This window comes from Anser brachyrhynchus (genome assembly GCF_964034855.1).
Source record: "Anser brachyrhynchus genome assembly, chromosome: Z".
Classification (NCBI taxonomy): domain Eukaryota; kingdom Metazoa; phylum Chordata; class Aves; order Anseriformes; family Anatidae; genus Anser; species Anser brachyrhynchus.
The window spans coordinates 24,697,578-24,715,152 of NC_137697.1; the positions used below are offsets into that span (position 1 = coordinate 24,697,578).

At 38.2% G+C, this 17,575-nt stretch overlaps 1 protein-coding gene across 4 annotated transcripts in view; it reads left to right on the top strand.

Moving 5' to 3' along the window:
- The window catches only part of SLC1A1 (solute carrier family 1 member 1), a 61,733-nt gene that overhangs the window by 13,430 nt on the left and 30,728 nt on the right, over window positions 1-17,575 (top strand). For 3 of the 4 annotated variants that reach the window (XM_080574452.1, XM_080574454.1, XM_080574451.1), the window contains one exon: window positions 4,583-4,723. In XM_080574452.1, the coding sequence (XP_080430578.1) occupies window positions 4,583-4,723 (141 nt within the window). Of the gene's footprint in view, window positions 1-969; window positions 1,036-4,582; window positions 4,724-17,575 lie in introns of all 4 variants that reach the window. The other variant, XM_080574453.1, reaches the window with a different exon arrangement.

Sequence of the window (17,575 nt, forward strand, 5' to 3'; positions counted from 1 at the left end):
ACAGATTTCTTTTGGTATATGCAGTTTTTGTGGTTTTCTTCAGCTCCTTTTTTCTTCCCCCCCCCCTATACTCTCTTAGTTTGCATTTCTTACCCTTTTTGAATAATTTTCTGTCTGTTACCAAGTTTGTGGAAAGACTCTGCTACTTGGGTGAGTAATGCCAAGGCATTTGTTGTTGCTTATGAGGTCAGACAGATGTGGCCTTCTCTGGCTGCTTCATGCTTTGCAGTCATGAGGACCCAGACTACACCTTTCACTTTCTGCGTTAATATTTGCTGGGAGGGAAAGTGTAGACACCATGTTATACAGTATGTGGTGTTGATGCACAGCTGTAAGGGGAAATTTTCCTCAGAAAATTAAATTAAAGCCATGGGATTGTACTGCTATGCACCTTCATTCCCTTCTGCCGGCTGTTGCAGAAGTCTGGACCCTAAATGGTACATGCAATTGAGCAGTAAGTAGAGAACTGCTATTACAGTAATAATCTTAACCTAACTTAGCCATGTGTGCAAGAAGGAAAAGCAGGGAGAGAAGATAGAAAGGAAATAAAAACAGTTTATCATGGAGAAGAAGAGTGGCTGAAACTGAGGAAGGAGAAAGAGGGAAAGTGGGAAAAATGATGTTCTGCACTTCAGAAAGGAAGAAGTAAATTATTACATAAATGTTAAACAGAAAGGAAGAAGTAAATTATTACATAAATGTTAAACAGATAAAAGACAGGAAAAATAACAAATAGTGGAGGCATTGCCTACTGTAGAGTGTTTACAGTTGTGAGAAGTAATTACACGTGTAATAATTCACAAATGATGGAGTATGAATAACATTCATATAGAGAAATTAACATTTTACAAGACTTTCATTTATACTTGCTCAGGGTTGCTGTAACTGGTGTGATGTTAAAAACAGTGGTAACCACGTGAAATATATTTCTGCTGGGTCACACTTCTTTTTGTGTGTTATAATTCCCAGGAAGAAAATTCCAGTGACTTGGTTATTGAGATGAGGATCAAAAAGTTCTATATTCATCCAGTTCCAGTACGTAAGCAAATTTATTCTGCTTACTAACCATCTCTTATTACTGCTACCAAAAAAATTTCTTCCTATTTTCCCATGCTAAATTCTAACAGCAGATGGTAGGTGCTATTTCCACTTAAATGGTAGCTGCATTTTACTGTGTTTTGTTATTATGCAGAAGTTAATATGGATATGGTTGCTGTGTCTGATTAAAAATAATAGTATGAACAACGAAGTGAGAGCAACAATGCAATTATTGCCACTAGATAAATAATACCCTCTACAAAAAAAAACCAAAAAAACCAAAAAAAACACTATTACAAGTATACAAGCAAAAGAGCTTGAGGAAACACTGGTAAAATTTTGAGAGGACCTGAAAAGTTTTTGTAGTAAAATTCAGAAAGTGGAAAAGAGACCTCTGAAGAATGAACATGAGGGTGAATCATTCTACCTTCTAGTAATCCTACAAAATACATAATGATCAAACTTTCCAGCTGGTCCAATGTGACAGTTGCCACTTGGCACGTAGTTACAAAATGTCTTGGTCACTCCTGCTCAGGAGAAGGAAGCAAAATATGTTGTCATCAACTTTATTTCAAAATGCAATGGGTGACAAATATCCTCCTTTCTTTGTACCATCATTATCCTTTTTTGCCCAGAAAACATCTAGGGTATACCCTGAAGATAACACACAACTCAGAATCACCTGAGTTAGTGCTAGACGTCTTCAGTGTGCACATCTGCACAGGGCTTGTGATATTCCTCCCTGTGGGCTAATGCTTCCTTTGAAGGCACAGTTCTGACTACTTTGGGCAAGGTTTGCCTGTTTCTGTCACGGATAATACATTGTGGATGTCCATCTTTATTAAGACCCTGTGAGGAATACGTCTAGCATCAAGGGCCATTTGCAACATTAGCGTGGTAGGATCAGAGCAGGAGTGGGGGAGTCTGGTTGAAATGGAGGTTGCTACGGGTACATGTCTGTAATCTTGTTGCTTGGCATGGGAATACTCTTTACCTTGTGTCAAGGTATGCAAAAGGAAGATGTCTTCCACTGTGCTATGTGATGAAGCAGGGAGCAGCATCTAGGGAAAGGCACATACTTCCTCACTGCTGTAAATCTCTTGCAAGCTTCAGAAATGCAGAATCAGCTGTACAGCAACCTGACAGCTGTATCCGGTATGTGAAGTAGAATACCCCGTATCTTATCATAAAATGTAATTGCACAACATCTTATAATTATACAATCTAGTAATGCTGCAATGTAAGCATACGTCTGTCCTTAACTGTGTGAATAGTCTGAAGTCAGGGAGAATACCTATATGCTCATGTTCAGCTGTTTACACTGGTATTTGCAGGATCAAAATCTTAGCAACTTACTTCAAAACATGTAACCATTTTATACAAGCTGAGTAATCTTTCTTGGGCTTATCTCAGAGTGCAGATTATTTTCAACACTTTTAGCTTAGCATTAGGTTAGAAGTAGAGATCATTGTGTCTTATCATTCACAGATCAAGGGCATTTACATAATATTACAAATATCTTCAAGACTATTAAGATTCAAGGTGTTGCAAAGAGTTTAAGCTGTCTGTGTTCACTGGAAAAGATAACACCTCAATCAGAAATCTTAATAGTTGCTCCCATTTGCCTGGAAACATGTTAACATATTCATTTTACTTCTTACTAGCAGTAAAGACTTGGTTGGAGTTTATAATCTGCCTCTATTTTCCTTCATTTTGTTTCTGCAAGTGCAGAACACAGAATGGTTCATTGTCTTTTTGTGCTATCACAGGAAAATTCTGTGAAAGTAGCTAGTTTACATTTTTGTGTCAACTAACATCCAGTTAGACAACAGAACTATCACAAACCACCCCCATGGTGAATCTTTAGGGAGGATTTTTTTAATAATCCCTGTTTTCTAGATGAGAATGTTAATGAGTTTCTACTCTAGTACTGAATATGGGATCCCTATTTTCTTCAGTACCAACAGTACAAACCAGTTGTCTGCGGATTTGCCTAAATCTGTTTTTGAACCTGCTCGTGTTGTTTGCTTCCACAATTTCAATCACTTAAAATGAGGGGTCTATCTTATAAGCCTCTTTAGTCATATTTTACAATATCTAACTTAAATGCCTTGTGTACCATCAAAAATAAAACTGAGGGAAGAGGCAAGTTTGGCTTGGGCCCTAGTAGCTTTCCTGGGATGCTGCAAGTTTACATGAGTCAATGAGGATGGTAAAGGTAGGCTGGATGCACCTTTTTGTGCTTTTGTGCTGCAAAATACACATCACTGACGTAACCAAAACACAACAGGATATAAGCAATTCCATTAACTTCAATGAGTCTATTAATAACTTCATTGAGGCTATTAATATGAAAAAAACCTTTCACCACTCAGTGGGTAGTGAAAGCTTTTGAGTGGCCTTGTCTCTTATCAAATCTAGTTAGAATTTGGATCTCTCAATGTTCCAATTAGCCAGGACTAATACGGTTCAAAGTTCATGTATGATAATAATGTTTCCTTTAAAGCAATGTCTGTAGTAGAGATGGTATTTAAGACACTTACGGGAAACACTTGTGTAATGTTTTACTTATTTCTGAGAACCCAGACTAGGAATATGAAAAGAAGGGATAAAGAGTAAGCAAGGAAAATATAATTCATGAAAGTGCAATGCAAAATAATAAATTCAAGAGTATATTCAAATTACAAGTCTGCAGTTTCTTAAGGAAACAACAGTTGTAGTGCTTTCTGAACACTGATGAATACATTTCCTATACCAGTGATCTTCACTTTTTGCCTCATGTTGAAACAGAGAATGAACATAATGCACATCAAAATGAAGAAATTTGTCTTTCAGCCTATGATTTATTTTGTTTAGAAGCTAGAATTATTTAATAATTCATTTCATCCAAAGATAACAAGAATACAAAGTGCTTTGCATCATGGCTGAATTACTGATTATACTCATCTAATATTTTGTAGATTGGTCATGTAGAAGAATGAGTGTGAAATATGCAGAATGGTATTTTATTTGATCGGTTTCCTTGAAATCATTAAACTAATTTAGTAATTGTAGTCACGCTTTTTTCTGATTATGTACAGTGGTAAATACTGAAACTATTGCTGCTGGATAGATATATTTTCAACAATACATCCAAAGTACTCTATCATACCACTTCCTTTCTTTAATGTGTAATAGTGCTTATATATTATATTGATTTATTAATGCCAGTTTGGGATCTTTGGAAGCTAATGTAAGCAGGTAAAAACTCACAACTGGACTGGACTGATAATCAGAAGGTATAATCAAGATATTTCCAAAGACACATCTAAAAAGTCTTCCAAATTCACAGTTATATGTGGTGTTTATTACTGTTACTATCATAATATATAGAACAGAAAAGGAATGCCTAAAGGATTTGTTTTAGAAGTTCCACCACAGTGGTAAAAATGTGTTTAATGTTCACTTTTTTTGATTTATTTTTCTTCTCTTTTTCCTCCCTTTTCCCCACATCTCCCATATAAATTACGACTAAATTCTGTTGCATTTTTAATATGTCTTTTAGGTATTGGAGTTGGCATGCTGGTACGGGAATATGGCAAGCTGTCTAACCTGGATAAATTCTACTTCTCCTTTCCTGGGGAGGTGCTGATGAGAATGCTCAAACTCATCATTCTGCCATTAATCATATCAAGTATGATCACAGGTATGACTGGAAATGTGCAGTTTGCTGTTGTGATTATCAGTGTGGTTTAGCTTTTCTTTCTAAAAGAAATAACCTTCAAAAACAATTTGATGGAACTATATAATAAAAATACAGATGCATACATTTAGATTACAATTTTCTATTTATAATGAGAATGAATTTGGAAGGATTATCACTATTATTTAGTAATGAAGTTATAAAAAAACCCATGAGATAATAACTTACATGTGTATAGATTCCTTCCCTGTTTTCAGGAGTGTTTAACCAAACAGTTGCAAATTGCAAGCTCAAAGCTGCAACTGCATATTCTCAGAGTTAACTATTATAAATAGTCTCATGGCACTATTTCGCAAGAAAAGGAGAGGTGATCTTATATTTTACTGTCACAGAAAGAGGTGATTCCTCACCTAACTTATCCTAGTCTCTGCAAACATCTATGAGGTTCCTTGCGTGAGATTTGGTGAGATTTTGCATTTGCTGAATCCATCATGGATCCATTTAATTTACTCACCTGACAGAATGCTATAAATTAGCACACAAAAAAAAAAAAAAAGAAAAAAGATTTTTTTCTGTTTGGTATGTGTGATTCAAAGTAATTTTACAGAAGTGCAAGAGTAAGCAAGCTTTTGTTTGGAACCCAAGCCTTGGTGTGGTAGAATCTGCTAACAGCTTACTCATTAGGAAATATTTGGAAAGATCGGGAGCAAATCCAAAGCGAAGAGATAGAACTGGATGTCAAATAGTCTTTCTGACAAAAAGGTAAAGGAAGCCATACAAACTTGCCTTTATTCTTTAAGCCTTTGCAGAGGGAGCAAAGTTTGACTGACTCAGGATACATTTGTCACTACCCTGTTTTATTTTGTCTCCACAAATCCTGTATTCTGGGACTGCATTCATGCCTTGGTGTTTGATGTATTTCCATGACCATCCAACTAAATAACAGACATTTGACTGTGGAAAGCTTGTTGTGGGCAGGGAATGGAAGGGGAATTTAGATCATGCTATGAAAGTTCTTTCAAGGAGAATCAAACATTGATTACAAGCTCCTAAGGTCCTTGAAGTTCGTGATGAAAACATCACGAATTTCAGCAGCGGAACTCGAAATAGGCCTATGACAGGTAGACCCTAAGGGAAGCTACCAAGGCCTTTGGAACATATCTGTAATGCAGGGTAACAGGAACCCAATGTTAGAATTGAAATGCAGAGTGGCAAAAGGTACAAGACAGAAACATCCAGAAGGAAATCTGCAAGAAGCAGAGTGTGCAATGGCAGCAGAAAATAGTCAAGGACTGTGTCCAAAGGAATGAAGGGAGATGAAACTGTTGTTGGTTTATGAAAAGGAGTGAAGAACAGAGGAGGAATAAAAAGAGCTTGGTGTTATAATTAATAGAAAGGGTAGCAGCATTTTTACAGAGATGAAGGAATGAGACAGGAAGCAAAGGAAAACTAAACTCTACTTTTATGATACTGAAATTGAGTCTGTCAGGAGACCTAGAAAAAAATGCCAGAAGAGTAATACATTTCATTTTTCAAGCAAGCTTTGATTTGTGGGTGAAGTTGGGCCTATATCTTCAGAGGTAAATGATATAATTAGGATAACGATGAAATGAGCTATATCCCTGTCCAGCACTTCTGGGGAGAAACAGGAATCATGCTGTTAAAAATACTGTGCAGCTATTTAATGCTTAGCATTCAAGTAGGAGTAAAATGCATTTTTAACTACTAGCATTAACTTGGATTTTAAAGATTGCAGATTACTAGAATTCAATTCATATAAAAAGATGAGAATGAGACACTTTACTTTTGACCTTAACATATACAATTTACATAGAATAGTGGAGCTTATTTTTTACACTTACATGTTAAGGTTTTAGGCAAGAAAAAGGAAGTGAAATTGATAAATCTTGTTGGTTAAAAGAAGGCTACTTCTACAGAACATGTAGATCTTCATTGCTCTTGAAGCCAAAATTACTAGCTGCCTGTGTGCAAATAATGCTGAAATGTATGTCAAGCACACATACTGGGCATGTTTTTGCATGATGGCTTTCACTACTTTGCTTTCACTGTTCATCTGCATCCTGTTCTTGTGGACATTGCTGAGATATTTTGCCTCTTTTAAAAAGAATACAGGAATGTGTTAAGCATGGAATTGGAAGTTTGAGTTGAATAAGGCTGTGTATAGTCATAAAGCACAGTAGTCATTATTTGTCTTTCATATAGAACCTCACAGAATGGTTGAGGTTTCAAGGGAACTCGACACCATCTAATCCATGCCCCTTGCTCAAAACAGGGTCAGCTAGAGCAGGTTGTCTTGGACTATGTCCAACTGTGTTCTGAATATCTTCCAGGATGGAAAGTCGACAACCTGTTTGACCACCTGCACACTAAAACAGTGTTTTCTTGTGTTCAGATGAAATCTCATGTTTTTTAACTCATGCCATGTTACCTTTTGTCCTGTCTTTGGGCACCACTGAGAAGAGCCTAGATCTGTCTTTTTCATTCCCTCCCATCAGGTATTTGTGCATATGAATAAGATATCCCTAAGCCCTCTCTCCTCCAGGCTGAATAGCCCGAGCTCTCAGTTTCTCCCCATGTGAGAGATGTTCCAGTCCCATCATCACCTTTAGAGCCCTTTCCTGGATTGGTTCAAGTAAGTCCCTAGCTTTCTTCCACTGGGGAACCCAGAACTGGACACATTACTCCAGGTGTAGCCTCACCAGTGCTGAGTAAAGATCACCTCCCTCCACATACTTTCAGTGTGCTTGCTAATGCAGCCCAGGAGGCTGTTGGCAACTTTGGCCATGAGGTTACATTGCTGGCTCACGGGCAGCTTGTTGTCCAACAAGGTCTTCAGATCCTTCTTTGCAGAGCTGTTCTCCAGCCAGTTGGCCTCCAGAATGTAGTGGTGCCTGGTGTTATTCCTCCCCAGATAAAGCATTTTGCATTTCCCCTTGTTCATCTTCATGAGATGTCTCTCAGACGAATTCTCCAGCTCATCCAGGTACCTAGGAATGTCAACACAACCAGCTTGTCTGTCAGCCACTTCTCCCAGTTTTGTATCATCTGTGAATGTACTGGTGATGCACTCTGCCTCCTCATCTGGCTTACCAATGAAAACATCAAAAAGTGCCAGTCCCCATTTTGACACCCTGGAGTGACTAGCCTCCAACTAGACTTTTGCAAGTGGTTGCAACCGTCTGAGCCTAGCCACTGAGCCAGTGTTCACTACACCTCACTGTGCACTCATCTAACCTCTATTCTGTAAGCTTTTCTTTAAGGTTTTTGTGGGAGACTGTGTGAAAAACTAACTAAAGTAAAGGTAGACAACCTGACCTCTTCGCAATTCAGAATTTTAGTGCCAAAGCAAGACTCACACTTTCAAAACATGCTGTATGGAATAGAACAAGGAGAGGAATGAAAATTTAAAGGAAGATGCAGGGTCTATCTTCAGCTATATCTGTAAACAAGATAGTGTCAAGTTAGTGTCAACAGCACATCTCTGCATTTGGCTGTGAACCTTCCCTGGAATGAGATACAAAAGTATTTTATTTAGAAGGAATTTCATCATTATTGACTAAACACACAATATACAACCTGCAAGTTGGCTGTCATTGTTGGGATCAGAGGTCATCTGAGTACATCCACCTCTTCAAGATCTGTGTATTTTTCAGGAAGGAGAATGTCAGTTTTCAGACCCCTGTAGAGTGTATATCTGATGTTCACAGCTGTCAGACATTGTGGCAGACATTTAGTGACCCAAAACATAAGAAGCTACTGCAGTAAAACTAGTGATATCGACTGAGTCTGAATGACAGCCTTTTGTACACACATTTGTAGCTCACAAGCTAAGGGGATGCCAGTTAGCTCACCATGGGAGGAGGTTAAACATTATCGTGTTGTTATGCCTCTGCAGCAGGCTAAAAGTGCACACAGAAACAATTGCAATGGCTCATTTGGTGCATATTTGTTACTAGACCATGTAGTTGGGTCCAAAGGCATCTAGGAAGTTTCAATGCCTAAAATAGCAGGAATGTATTTTGTGAATATAAATCTTTTCAAAATACAGGATTTTGATGACCAGTAATATAGATATATATACACATATATTTTTTTTTTCAGAAGATGTTACTGAAAATGCAATCCATAGTTTTATATATTTTTTAAAAATTATAATGTGTTAGTTTGGTAGTTTCACATCCTGAGAAACATCACTTTATACATATGCTTTTGAGACAGTGAGCTACATACAACTTCAGGGACCAGATCTCTGTCCGTTTGGACATAATGATGTAAATCAAGTGCACAGCAAAGACAGTGATGATGGAAATTTTTCCTTACTGATATTTCAGGAATTTCTGCAAGATTTAAAGTATTAGTAATTTTAACATGTTGGGGCAATTCCTGTCTTAGTGGAAAAAGCTCTCACAGACTTCTTCAGTTAGAGCAAGAACGCACAGTCTCTTTTCAAACTGAAGGCAAAATTCTCCCTCTTGTGGTTAAGTAGAGAGCTTTACACAATGTGATTTTCCTTCACAAATTCAGTTCCTCGGAGTGTAAAAAAGGGAAAAAAATACTTGCACATTTATTTTGCATAGTGTGCAATATGAAATTTGTGGATTTTTTCCACTTACCTGCCTGGAGGCTGAACTGTGGGCTAATAAAAAACTGACATAAACACTAAGCATTTATTTATTGGAGAAAAGTGAAAATAATAAGAGGCAGATGAGTCTGAGTAATGCCATGTTCTTTTAAATTAGTTTGCCTCAGAGACCAGCTTGTGATAATTCTCTTCTTCTCATAATTATTTTAGTGGATGGCAGATGGGTTTGATTTACTCTGACCCATAAGCCCACCACTAATAATTCAGTCCCAAATACCTAGTTCTTTTTAATCTCCCGTAGACTGCTATTATTCAAAGTCACTATTAGTAAATAATGCACCATTCATGTTTGTCTTTTATATTTCCTCCTGTATTGGCATAGGAAAATTGAAAACAAAAATCAGAAGCCTAACCTGTTACTTAATGACAGTTTCTATGACATTCAGAACCACACCTGTACTGAATGTAATACTCAACAAACCAAATCAGCTTCTTTAAAGTACTGTTCTAAAAGAAGACATGTTTTGACAAGTACCAAAAATAGATTATTTTGGGTACCCTGTATGGAGAAGGAGTAGGGGAAACTTCTGGCATGCTTCCTGGGACTTTTGGGGCTTAAATCTAAATAACTGTGGAGTACTTGAAAGCCTGTAAACTATCTTTGAAAGTAATAGAAACTCACAACTCTAATTTTATTGAGAGAATGAAAATTCTTTAGAATTTTGCAGGATATCTCATCACATGTCTGCATACTGAGCAGAGTAGCCCCTTTAATCACCTTTAGCTTTCTTTTTCATGGATTGAGGTTCACTGTGTAAGCTGTTCGGCAGAGTAAAGGCAGTAACTGTTTGCAAATCTGTTTCCTGTCAGGATCACAACAGAGCTTAGGGTGGAGACAACTGTCCAGTTTTCTGGACTGTTGTGCTCCGTGTTTGGGTACAAATTCAGTGAACTTACATGACCAAGCCTGTATCTAGCTAATCAGCGCAAGGTTTCTGGCCTTCTTTCTTGCACACATGCTGTGTGTTAGTAGCCAGAGTAACCGACAACTCCAGCCCTTCAGGTAGTACTAAAATGCCATGGCTTTGATTCCCATACCTCTTCAGTCAGTCCTTCTAAGCTGGTGATACTTCAGTCTGCCCGCCTCATTGACTTTCAAACTACAAACCATTATGTGGACGCCTTTCTTTAGGGATAGACTGTCCTGTAATAGTAACTTCCCCTAAAAACTGGAATCACATGTCTGATAAATGACCTTTAATGCTATTTTCAGGGTCATTCATAAATGCCAGTAATCGTAGCTCTGTCACAATAGTGCCTGTTCTGTTTTCCACATCATGTATTGGGTTAAAAATTGCAACACACAATACACCAGGTACGTGTCACAGATCTCAATATTGAGGACATGATTTTATCAGCTATTCAACACCTGTTTTAATTCCTGAAATAGTCTTTCCATCACTTCTTATCTTCTCTGCCTAGTAAAACATTATTAAAACTTTTCTGTGTGTTTCAGGCCCTCCCTGCATTTCCAGTCCTCATAGGCAGCTCCAAAGAGGCTAGGACACGTGCATGGGAGTTTCCCAGCTCCTAAACTGAACTTGCTATAGAGGATTTGTTATGAGGAAAACTAAAATTTCTCAAAAGAACTGATGTGGTGTGTGGCCCACACACAGCAGACCTCAGAAACAGTGAAAAAAAGTATCAACTGCCTTTCTGAGGGCAGCTCTGTGTGAGCTGTAAATAAAATACCTGCCTTACTCTGAGTCTGGTGAGGCTTCAATCGACTAGGTTTCCATTACTATAGAAATAAATTCTTCCTGCTTCAGGGCCTGCGTTGGTTGCTGCTGCAGTACTGTCTGAAGCATCCTGCTAGTTTCACCTTTCCCAGTCCCAACTGCACACTTTTTTCTTTGCACTTCTTTGTCATAGTATAAAGATTATTTTTCTCTAGTCTGACTAGGATTTTACAGCTATGTGAGAGAGAAGTATGTCCCAGTGAAGTATGGAGGCCACATGACTTTTCCCATTTGTGGAGACCCTTGTTTTCCCTATGGGAAGAGGATCTTGGTTCATGGCTGATGGAAGGGTATCTCAAATTATTTGTTCTTTTCCATTGTTCAAAACTGAAGAGGCAGTTTCCTACCTCGGTCTACTTTGGGGAATTTGCTAGTTTCCTTTATCACAAAACCACATTTTGTGGCAAAGGAGACAAAATGCGAGACAAAAGAACTGGAATGCAATGAGAAAAATCAGAGTATTAATCAGGTTGTTCTTATTTCTCGTATAGTTTATCTTTAAAAGTCAGAAGAGTTCAGACAAACAACTTTTTTTTTCCCCTCACTGTATTAATAATTACAGTTAAAACACACAGCCAAACACACTGTGGCTGTGCTTAGGAGTAGATCTGTTAGCTCCATCAGGTATAAAAAGTCCACAGATTTAAAGTACTGTGAATGAGCATAGGAAGGTGAGAGAACAGAACTATTTTGCTTTCTGTAAATGTATAGAATCATAGAATATCCCGAGTTGGAAGGGACCCATCATTAAGTCCAACTCCTGGCTCCACACAGGACCACCTAAAAATCAGACCGTATGTCTGAGAGCATTGTCCAAACGCTTCTTGTCCTCTGACAGGCTTGGTACCATGACCACTTACATAGGGAGCCTGTTCCATTGCCCGACCACCCTCTCAGTGAAGAACCTTTTCCCAACATCCAGCCTGAACCTCCTGAAAGCTTCCAAATAACTTTTCTTTTGGTATCATCATTCCTGAGGTGGGTAACAGCTGCCTCAACAGTTTCCATTCCTGCATTCTATATTGAGAGATGCTCTGCTATCAAGGCATTGTTAACAGGCCCTGTGCATCATGAACAAGCGCACTAGTTTCCACCAGGGATAAGCCCTGATCTGGCTTAACGTACTCAGAGACTGTCTCTTGCAATATCTGCACTCTCCAATTGCATTTCTACGTTTCAGGTGTGACAAGAACCAGCAAGAAAGCAAATCCGTTGTATAATAGTAATAAAATTGTTACCAGAACTCAGGCAGGGAATTCACCTTGTCCCTTTCTATCATGTACGTTGGACAAAGGGCGAGAACTGTTAGACTACTGTTAATGAGTTTTACCTTCAGTTGTACTGAGGGATACTGGAGGTCCTGTCCCCACTGTCCATGTGCAGTCATTGAGGCAGGGAGGACTGCATAGTCATGGGCTATTGGACAAAGCTTTGTGCTCATCCCCATTGGATTACTCCTGTAACAATCATCTTCTCCTTACCCATCAATATCAGTGATCTTATGCAACTGAGACAGCCCTTATATTATTTAAGGCTTTAAATTATAATAATAAAGCTTTGAAATGGACTTCTGGTTCATGGAGCATGATTACCACCAGCTCTCAAGGGCAAAGAGCCTGTACAGCAGCTGTTCTGTGGCACTGGCAGCCACTGCTTCCCATCCCAGCTATATCACTGTGGGTCTGCTGGTGACACTAGTGTGTGTGGATGTGAAGTGAGTTAGTGTCTTCAGCTCTTCTGTTCTGGAGCTCAGCATGTAAAGCAACAATTCCACTAAGTAAAAGAAGCTGCATTCAATTTTTTACTCCATTTCTGTATCTGTAGACTTCATGATCAATTAAAAAATATGTCATGTTAAAGTTTTCTTTATGAGAATCTGGAAGCTAAAACTTGTACACCTATACCTTCTACCACCAGTAATTCTGGAGTAATTCAGCTAGTTTCAGTACTCTTGAGTTTTCTGTATTCACTCCATACGTATTTCTCCTGCAACAATGCAGAAGCTGTTTCTGCTATATTCATGAACTGAATGTGATTTCTCCTATGAATCTTCCTAGCCTGTCCAGCTTGGCAGATTGATATGTCATCTTCATTCTTTATAGGCTCTTATTATATTCCACCCAAGGAACATTGAATCTTTTGAAAAGGTGCTAACATGCGTTTATGTAGCCTCTGACAGCTTTCTAGAGGAAAAATGTTTTTCGTACAAGTGATGCTATTTGCAAATGAGACAAATGGAAATCAGTACTAATGCCTTCTTTCTATGCACGTAGTCCAATCAGCTCTCTAGGGAAAGGTCATAATACGATACTGCAATGTTGATTTTGCCAACTGCTCACAGGACAGCACAGCAACCTGTTAATGAACTGACATCTGGGGTCAGACATTTTTCTGGACATCTTACCTGAACTGTACCATTTTATAATGATTTAATCCCTTTGATTCCCATAAACTATTAATCTCCCGTTTATTTCTCCCTTTCTGTCTGGTATTTAGAAGGTTCGTAACAGCTAATTTTTCAAAAGCTTCCTGAATCATCCAGGACGCTCTCTTTCAGTATCGAGTATTCTTTGTAACTGTTATATTCCATGCTTTACTGTGTTTCTTCAGAAAAAAAAACATCTGCTTTTTTCAGTGCCTCTTCAAAGTCAGAAGACCAATATTTATCTTGCTAACCCAGTGGTAGTCTCATTAGATCATGTAAGTAGGATTTGAAATTTTTCTGTTTTTAAATGCTCTTGTGGTATTTAAATAGCACTAACAGATGCTTATTCATTACCTGCACACATTTGCCCCCCTTCCCAGCCACTAATTTGCAAGCTTTCATCAACTCATTTGTAAGACACTGTTACGTTGCACTTACAGAACTGTACTAGTAGAAGAATAAACATTTTCTCCAAAGAAAAGGAGATTAGTTCCATTTCTATCAAGCTTACTGAAACGATAATGGCTACAAGCTGTCATATACTTTTCCATTTCAGTAACAATGAAATCTGAACAGATAGAAAAACTGCTGCTATGGTGGGACTGACAGAATAGGAAATGAAGACTTCTGGTAACAAACACTAAAGACAGAGATGGTAGGTCACCAAAAATGTGGTTCGAGAGATTACATACCACAGTGACTGGGTCTTCTGTTTGCCATGGCAAACCTTCATTACCTAATCTTCTCAGGCAACATCTGGGTGAGAACTGTCCTCCTAACATGACTTAGCTATACATGTCATTCAATTAGCTACTGGAAGGGTAGACACAAGGAGGAATGCAGAGCCCCATGACCTAGTAAACACGGGGAAGAAACAAAATTCTAAGAGTTGCATATCAAGTGAAAGATTGTTGAGAAAGATCTACAGTTAATACAGATAACAGCATCTGAGTCCTCTGTCTCAGCTGAATGATGAGTTAATGAATAGAATCATGCAGTCTGAAGTGTCAGACTTAATGTCACTGACTTAATGTCAGTGTATTTGAATAGACGTGTGAATTGCTTGTTTGGTCCTGAGAGTCTTGTTCATTTGCAAGGGATGCTATACTACATTTCCTAGAGAATTCCAAAGAGCAAAGTGAAAAAGAGCAGGAGATAGACTGTTTAGCCCTTGGAAGGAAAGAACAGTAATTCTTTTTGAACCTAATTAGTAAACTTACAGTTCAGGGAGAATATGGAGAAAATGAGCTTTCAGGAGATTTATTAAAGTCAGGATAAACTTGTACTAAAAGTTCATTTCAACTAAATGGGCAGAAAAGGAGAGAAAAGACTCAGAAACTCCCTTGAAAAGAGGGAAAATGACAGGTGGGTCAAGGATGGCTTCAGTAAAGTGTAGGCTCTGATTTCACTGCTGTTACGGTGATTTCTCCTGCACCTGTTACTGCCTGAAGTTTATATAACAGGTCCTTCCATTCAAAAGGTCACCATGAGAAATACTACGCCAAGGGCAAAAGGACAGAGGACAGAAGTCTTTGGCACCCTTGTTTTTAGAAGATCTGAGAAGAACATTCTTCATACAGGAAATGAAGAGGCCTTGTGAAAGCAGGCAGATAGAGCTTCATCAGGAAGAGACTGGCTGGGTGAAAAAACTTTAGATTAGTTGACAAATTTAACATTTAGTCTATTTATACCCCTTCTGAGTCTCAGGGAGTGGGACTCCAACATGTGTCCCTGTTAAGGAAGAATCACTGTGTCTGCTTAGTCACAAGGGAGATTGTGTAGATAATGCCAGGCAATTTGGACTCAAAGATCTCTCCAAACCTGACTTCATGTTTAGGACAATAGAGAAGACCTTTCCCTGACGTGAGACAGAACCTTTCCCACTTAACATACATGAACCAACTATCAAATGATGATAAAATTTACATGGAAATAAGATAAAATCTTTGATTACGTATATGAGATTTCTTCCTTTCCTGGAATTTGTGGTCTTTGCGCTGATTACAACTGGCAGTGAGCTATGGAGTAAGAATGCAAATTTGGATTCTCTTAGACACATAAAGGGATAAGAAAATGAGCAATAAGCTTGCTACAAAAGTCAACAATACAGCTAGAATTTGATGTGTCTTTCCTCAAGCAAAAATCTTTTCTCAATTCTGAAGATATAGGCCAAATGCTGGTTTTATGTAAGTGTTTTCTCTTGCAAGTAGAAGAAAAGGCAGCTAACTCAAAATGCTTACATGCCTCTAAGAAAGATTGTGATTGTGACTTCACCACCACTTCTGTGAAGATCAGAGAATTAAGTGAGAACGGTCAGTGGGAGGTAAATGGCATTCTGAAAAACAAACCAGATGGAGAGGTCAGGTCATACCACACAGTCAGGTGCAGTTGAAATATTGATACTGTTCATGTCTTATATTAAGAATACTCCCATCTTTTAAAGTCAAGTAACTTCGTGCATTTCAGACAGCTATCCATTTATCAAGGGGGCTGTTTCTGCATTTCTTCATTCTTTTGTTATTTTTTTCCTAGTATTTTTCTAAGAGTATTTTTTTTCAGCAACATATAGCATAGCACAGCCATTGGAATGAAACAACACTGCTATTTTTGTATAAACCATTATGGTTCCTTTAGGAGGATTGCTTACTGAAATACTGTATATGCATTTTAAGAATCCCCTATGTTTTTTTATTTTCTTATGTTTGTTGCAATATCCCGTGAAAAAGTTTTAAACAGACCTGACACTACTGGATGTTCGTAGTATCATTTCTATGACTTAGTGCATGTACGTTGCAGCCAGAATAGCCAAAATGGAAGGTGGGGGCAGGAGGAGGGGGAGAATTAAAAAGTGGAAGCTTTGAAGATGTCAAGAATTCTTTAATGATTCCTCTAGCATTTACTGAAATTTCTCAGTTAAAGCAGTAAGACTAATGGCAGTTTGGAGCAGTTTCAGAACTGCATTTTGTTCTTCAATCAACATCTGACTCATGTATGAGAAGGTGTAAAAGCCATAGCATTCTACTCTTTAGGAACACTTGATGCTATATTTTTGTTACAATTGTGAATTAAATATCAGAAATCTAAGAGAGTTGTTGACGTGTGCTGAATTGCAGTTATTTCTCCACAAAAAAGTAATTAGCTACGAAAGAGAAAAATTGTAAGTGTCAAGGAAGAAGCTATGATGTGGATGGCAATTGTTTGAATGTGGAAGGCCCTTGAACTGGACTTTTCCCTCTGTCACTCATGGACATTTAAGGAAAAAAGCCAACCACCAGTGCTATGGAGCTGGATAAGTGGCATCAATCTCTACAGAGAAAACTTGCATCGTGATCATCAAGTTTTATGCTGTTGGCAAAGGCAGGTAAACAGCCCAGCCTTTTGCTGATTACACTTAATGATCAATCTGTTGTGCTGATGAAGTTAGATGGTGGAAGGAAAAGATCCTGTTAGCTTCTGCTGAACTTCAGTTGATTTCTTCTGGTATTATTACAAGCTTTGAGAACAGCTAAGAAGTACTGCAGGAGATGATGCACTTGATGACACCAGAATTTGTAGAACAGCAAAAAAATGCCAAAGTGTCTAGGTATTGCTGCTGCTGGACAATCACAACACCAAATTAAAGATTCTGTTTCTTATGATGTATAGGAAAAGAATACCTGGAAGCATAAACCCTTGTGCTCAGTTAGGATAACTCTGTAGAATGGTATGGCAAACTCTAAGGATATAGGTGTTGTCCACTAGGCAGCTGGTAAGATATAATCACCAGAAGTCAGAACATCCTTGTGACTGTTTCTGGTCCTGAATGCAACCCTTTTCACTCCTAGGTCTCACAGATACCACAATATTAATGAAGCACAGTGAATAACTCTAGAACGGTGTTATACTTAGTACCAAAGCCATTTGGATACATTTGCATTTCATATATGCCTCCAAAGTAAACACTGATACAAACCACACAAAAACGTTGTGCAGTACCATCTTCTACAGAGAGCATATTGTTTACTTGACTTTTAAGCATGTCAGGCACC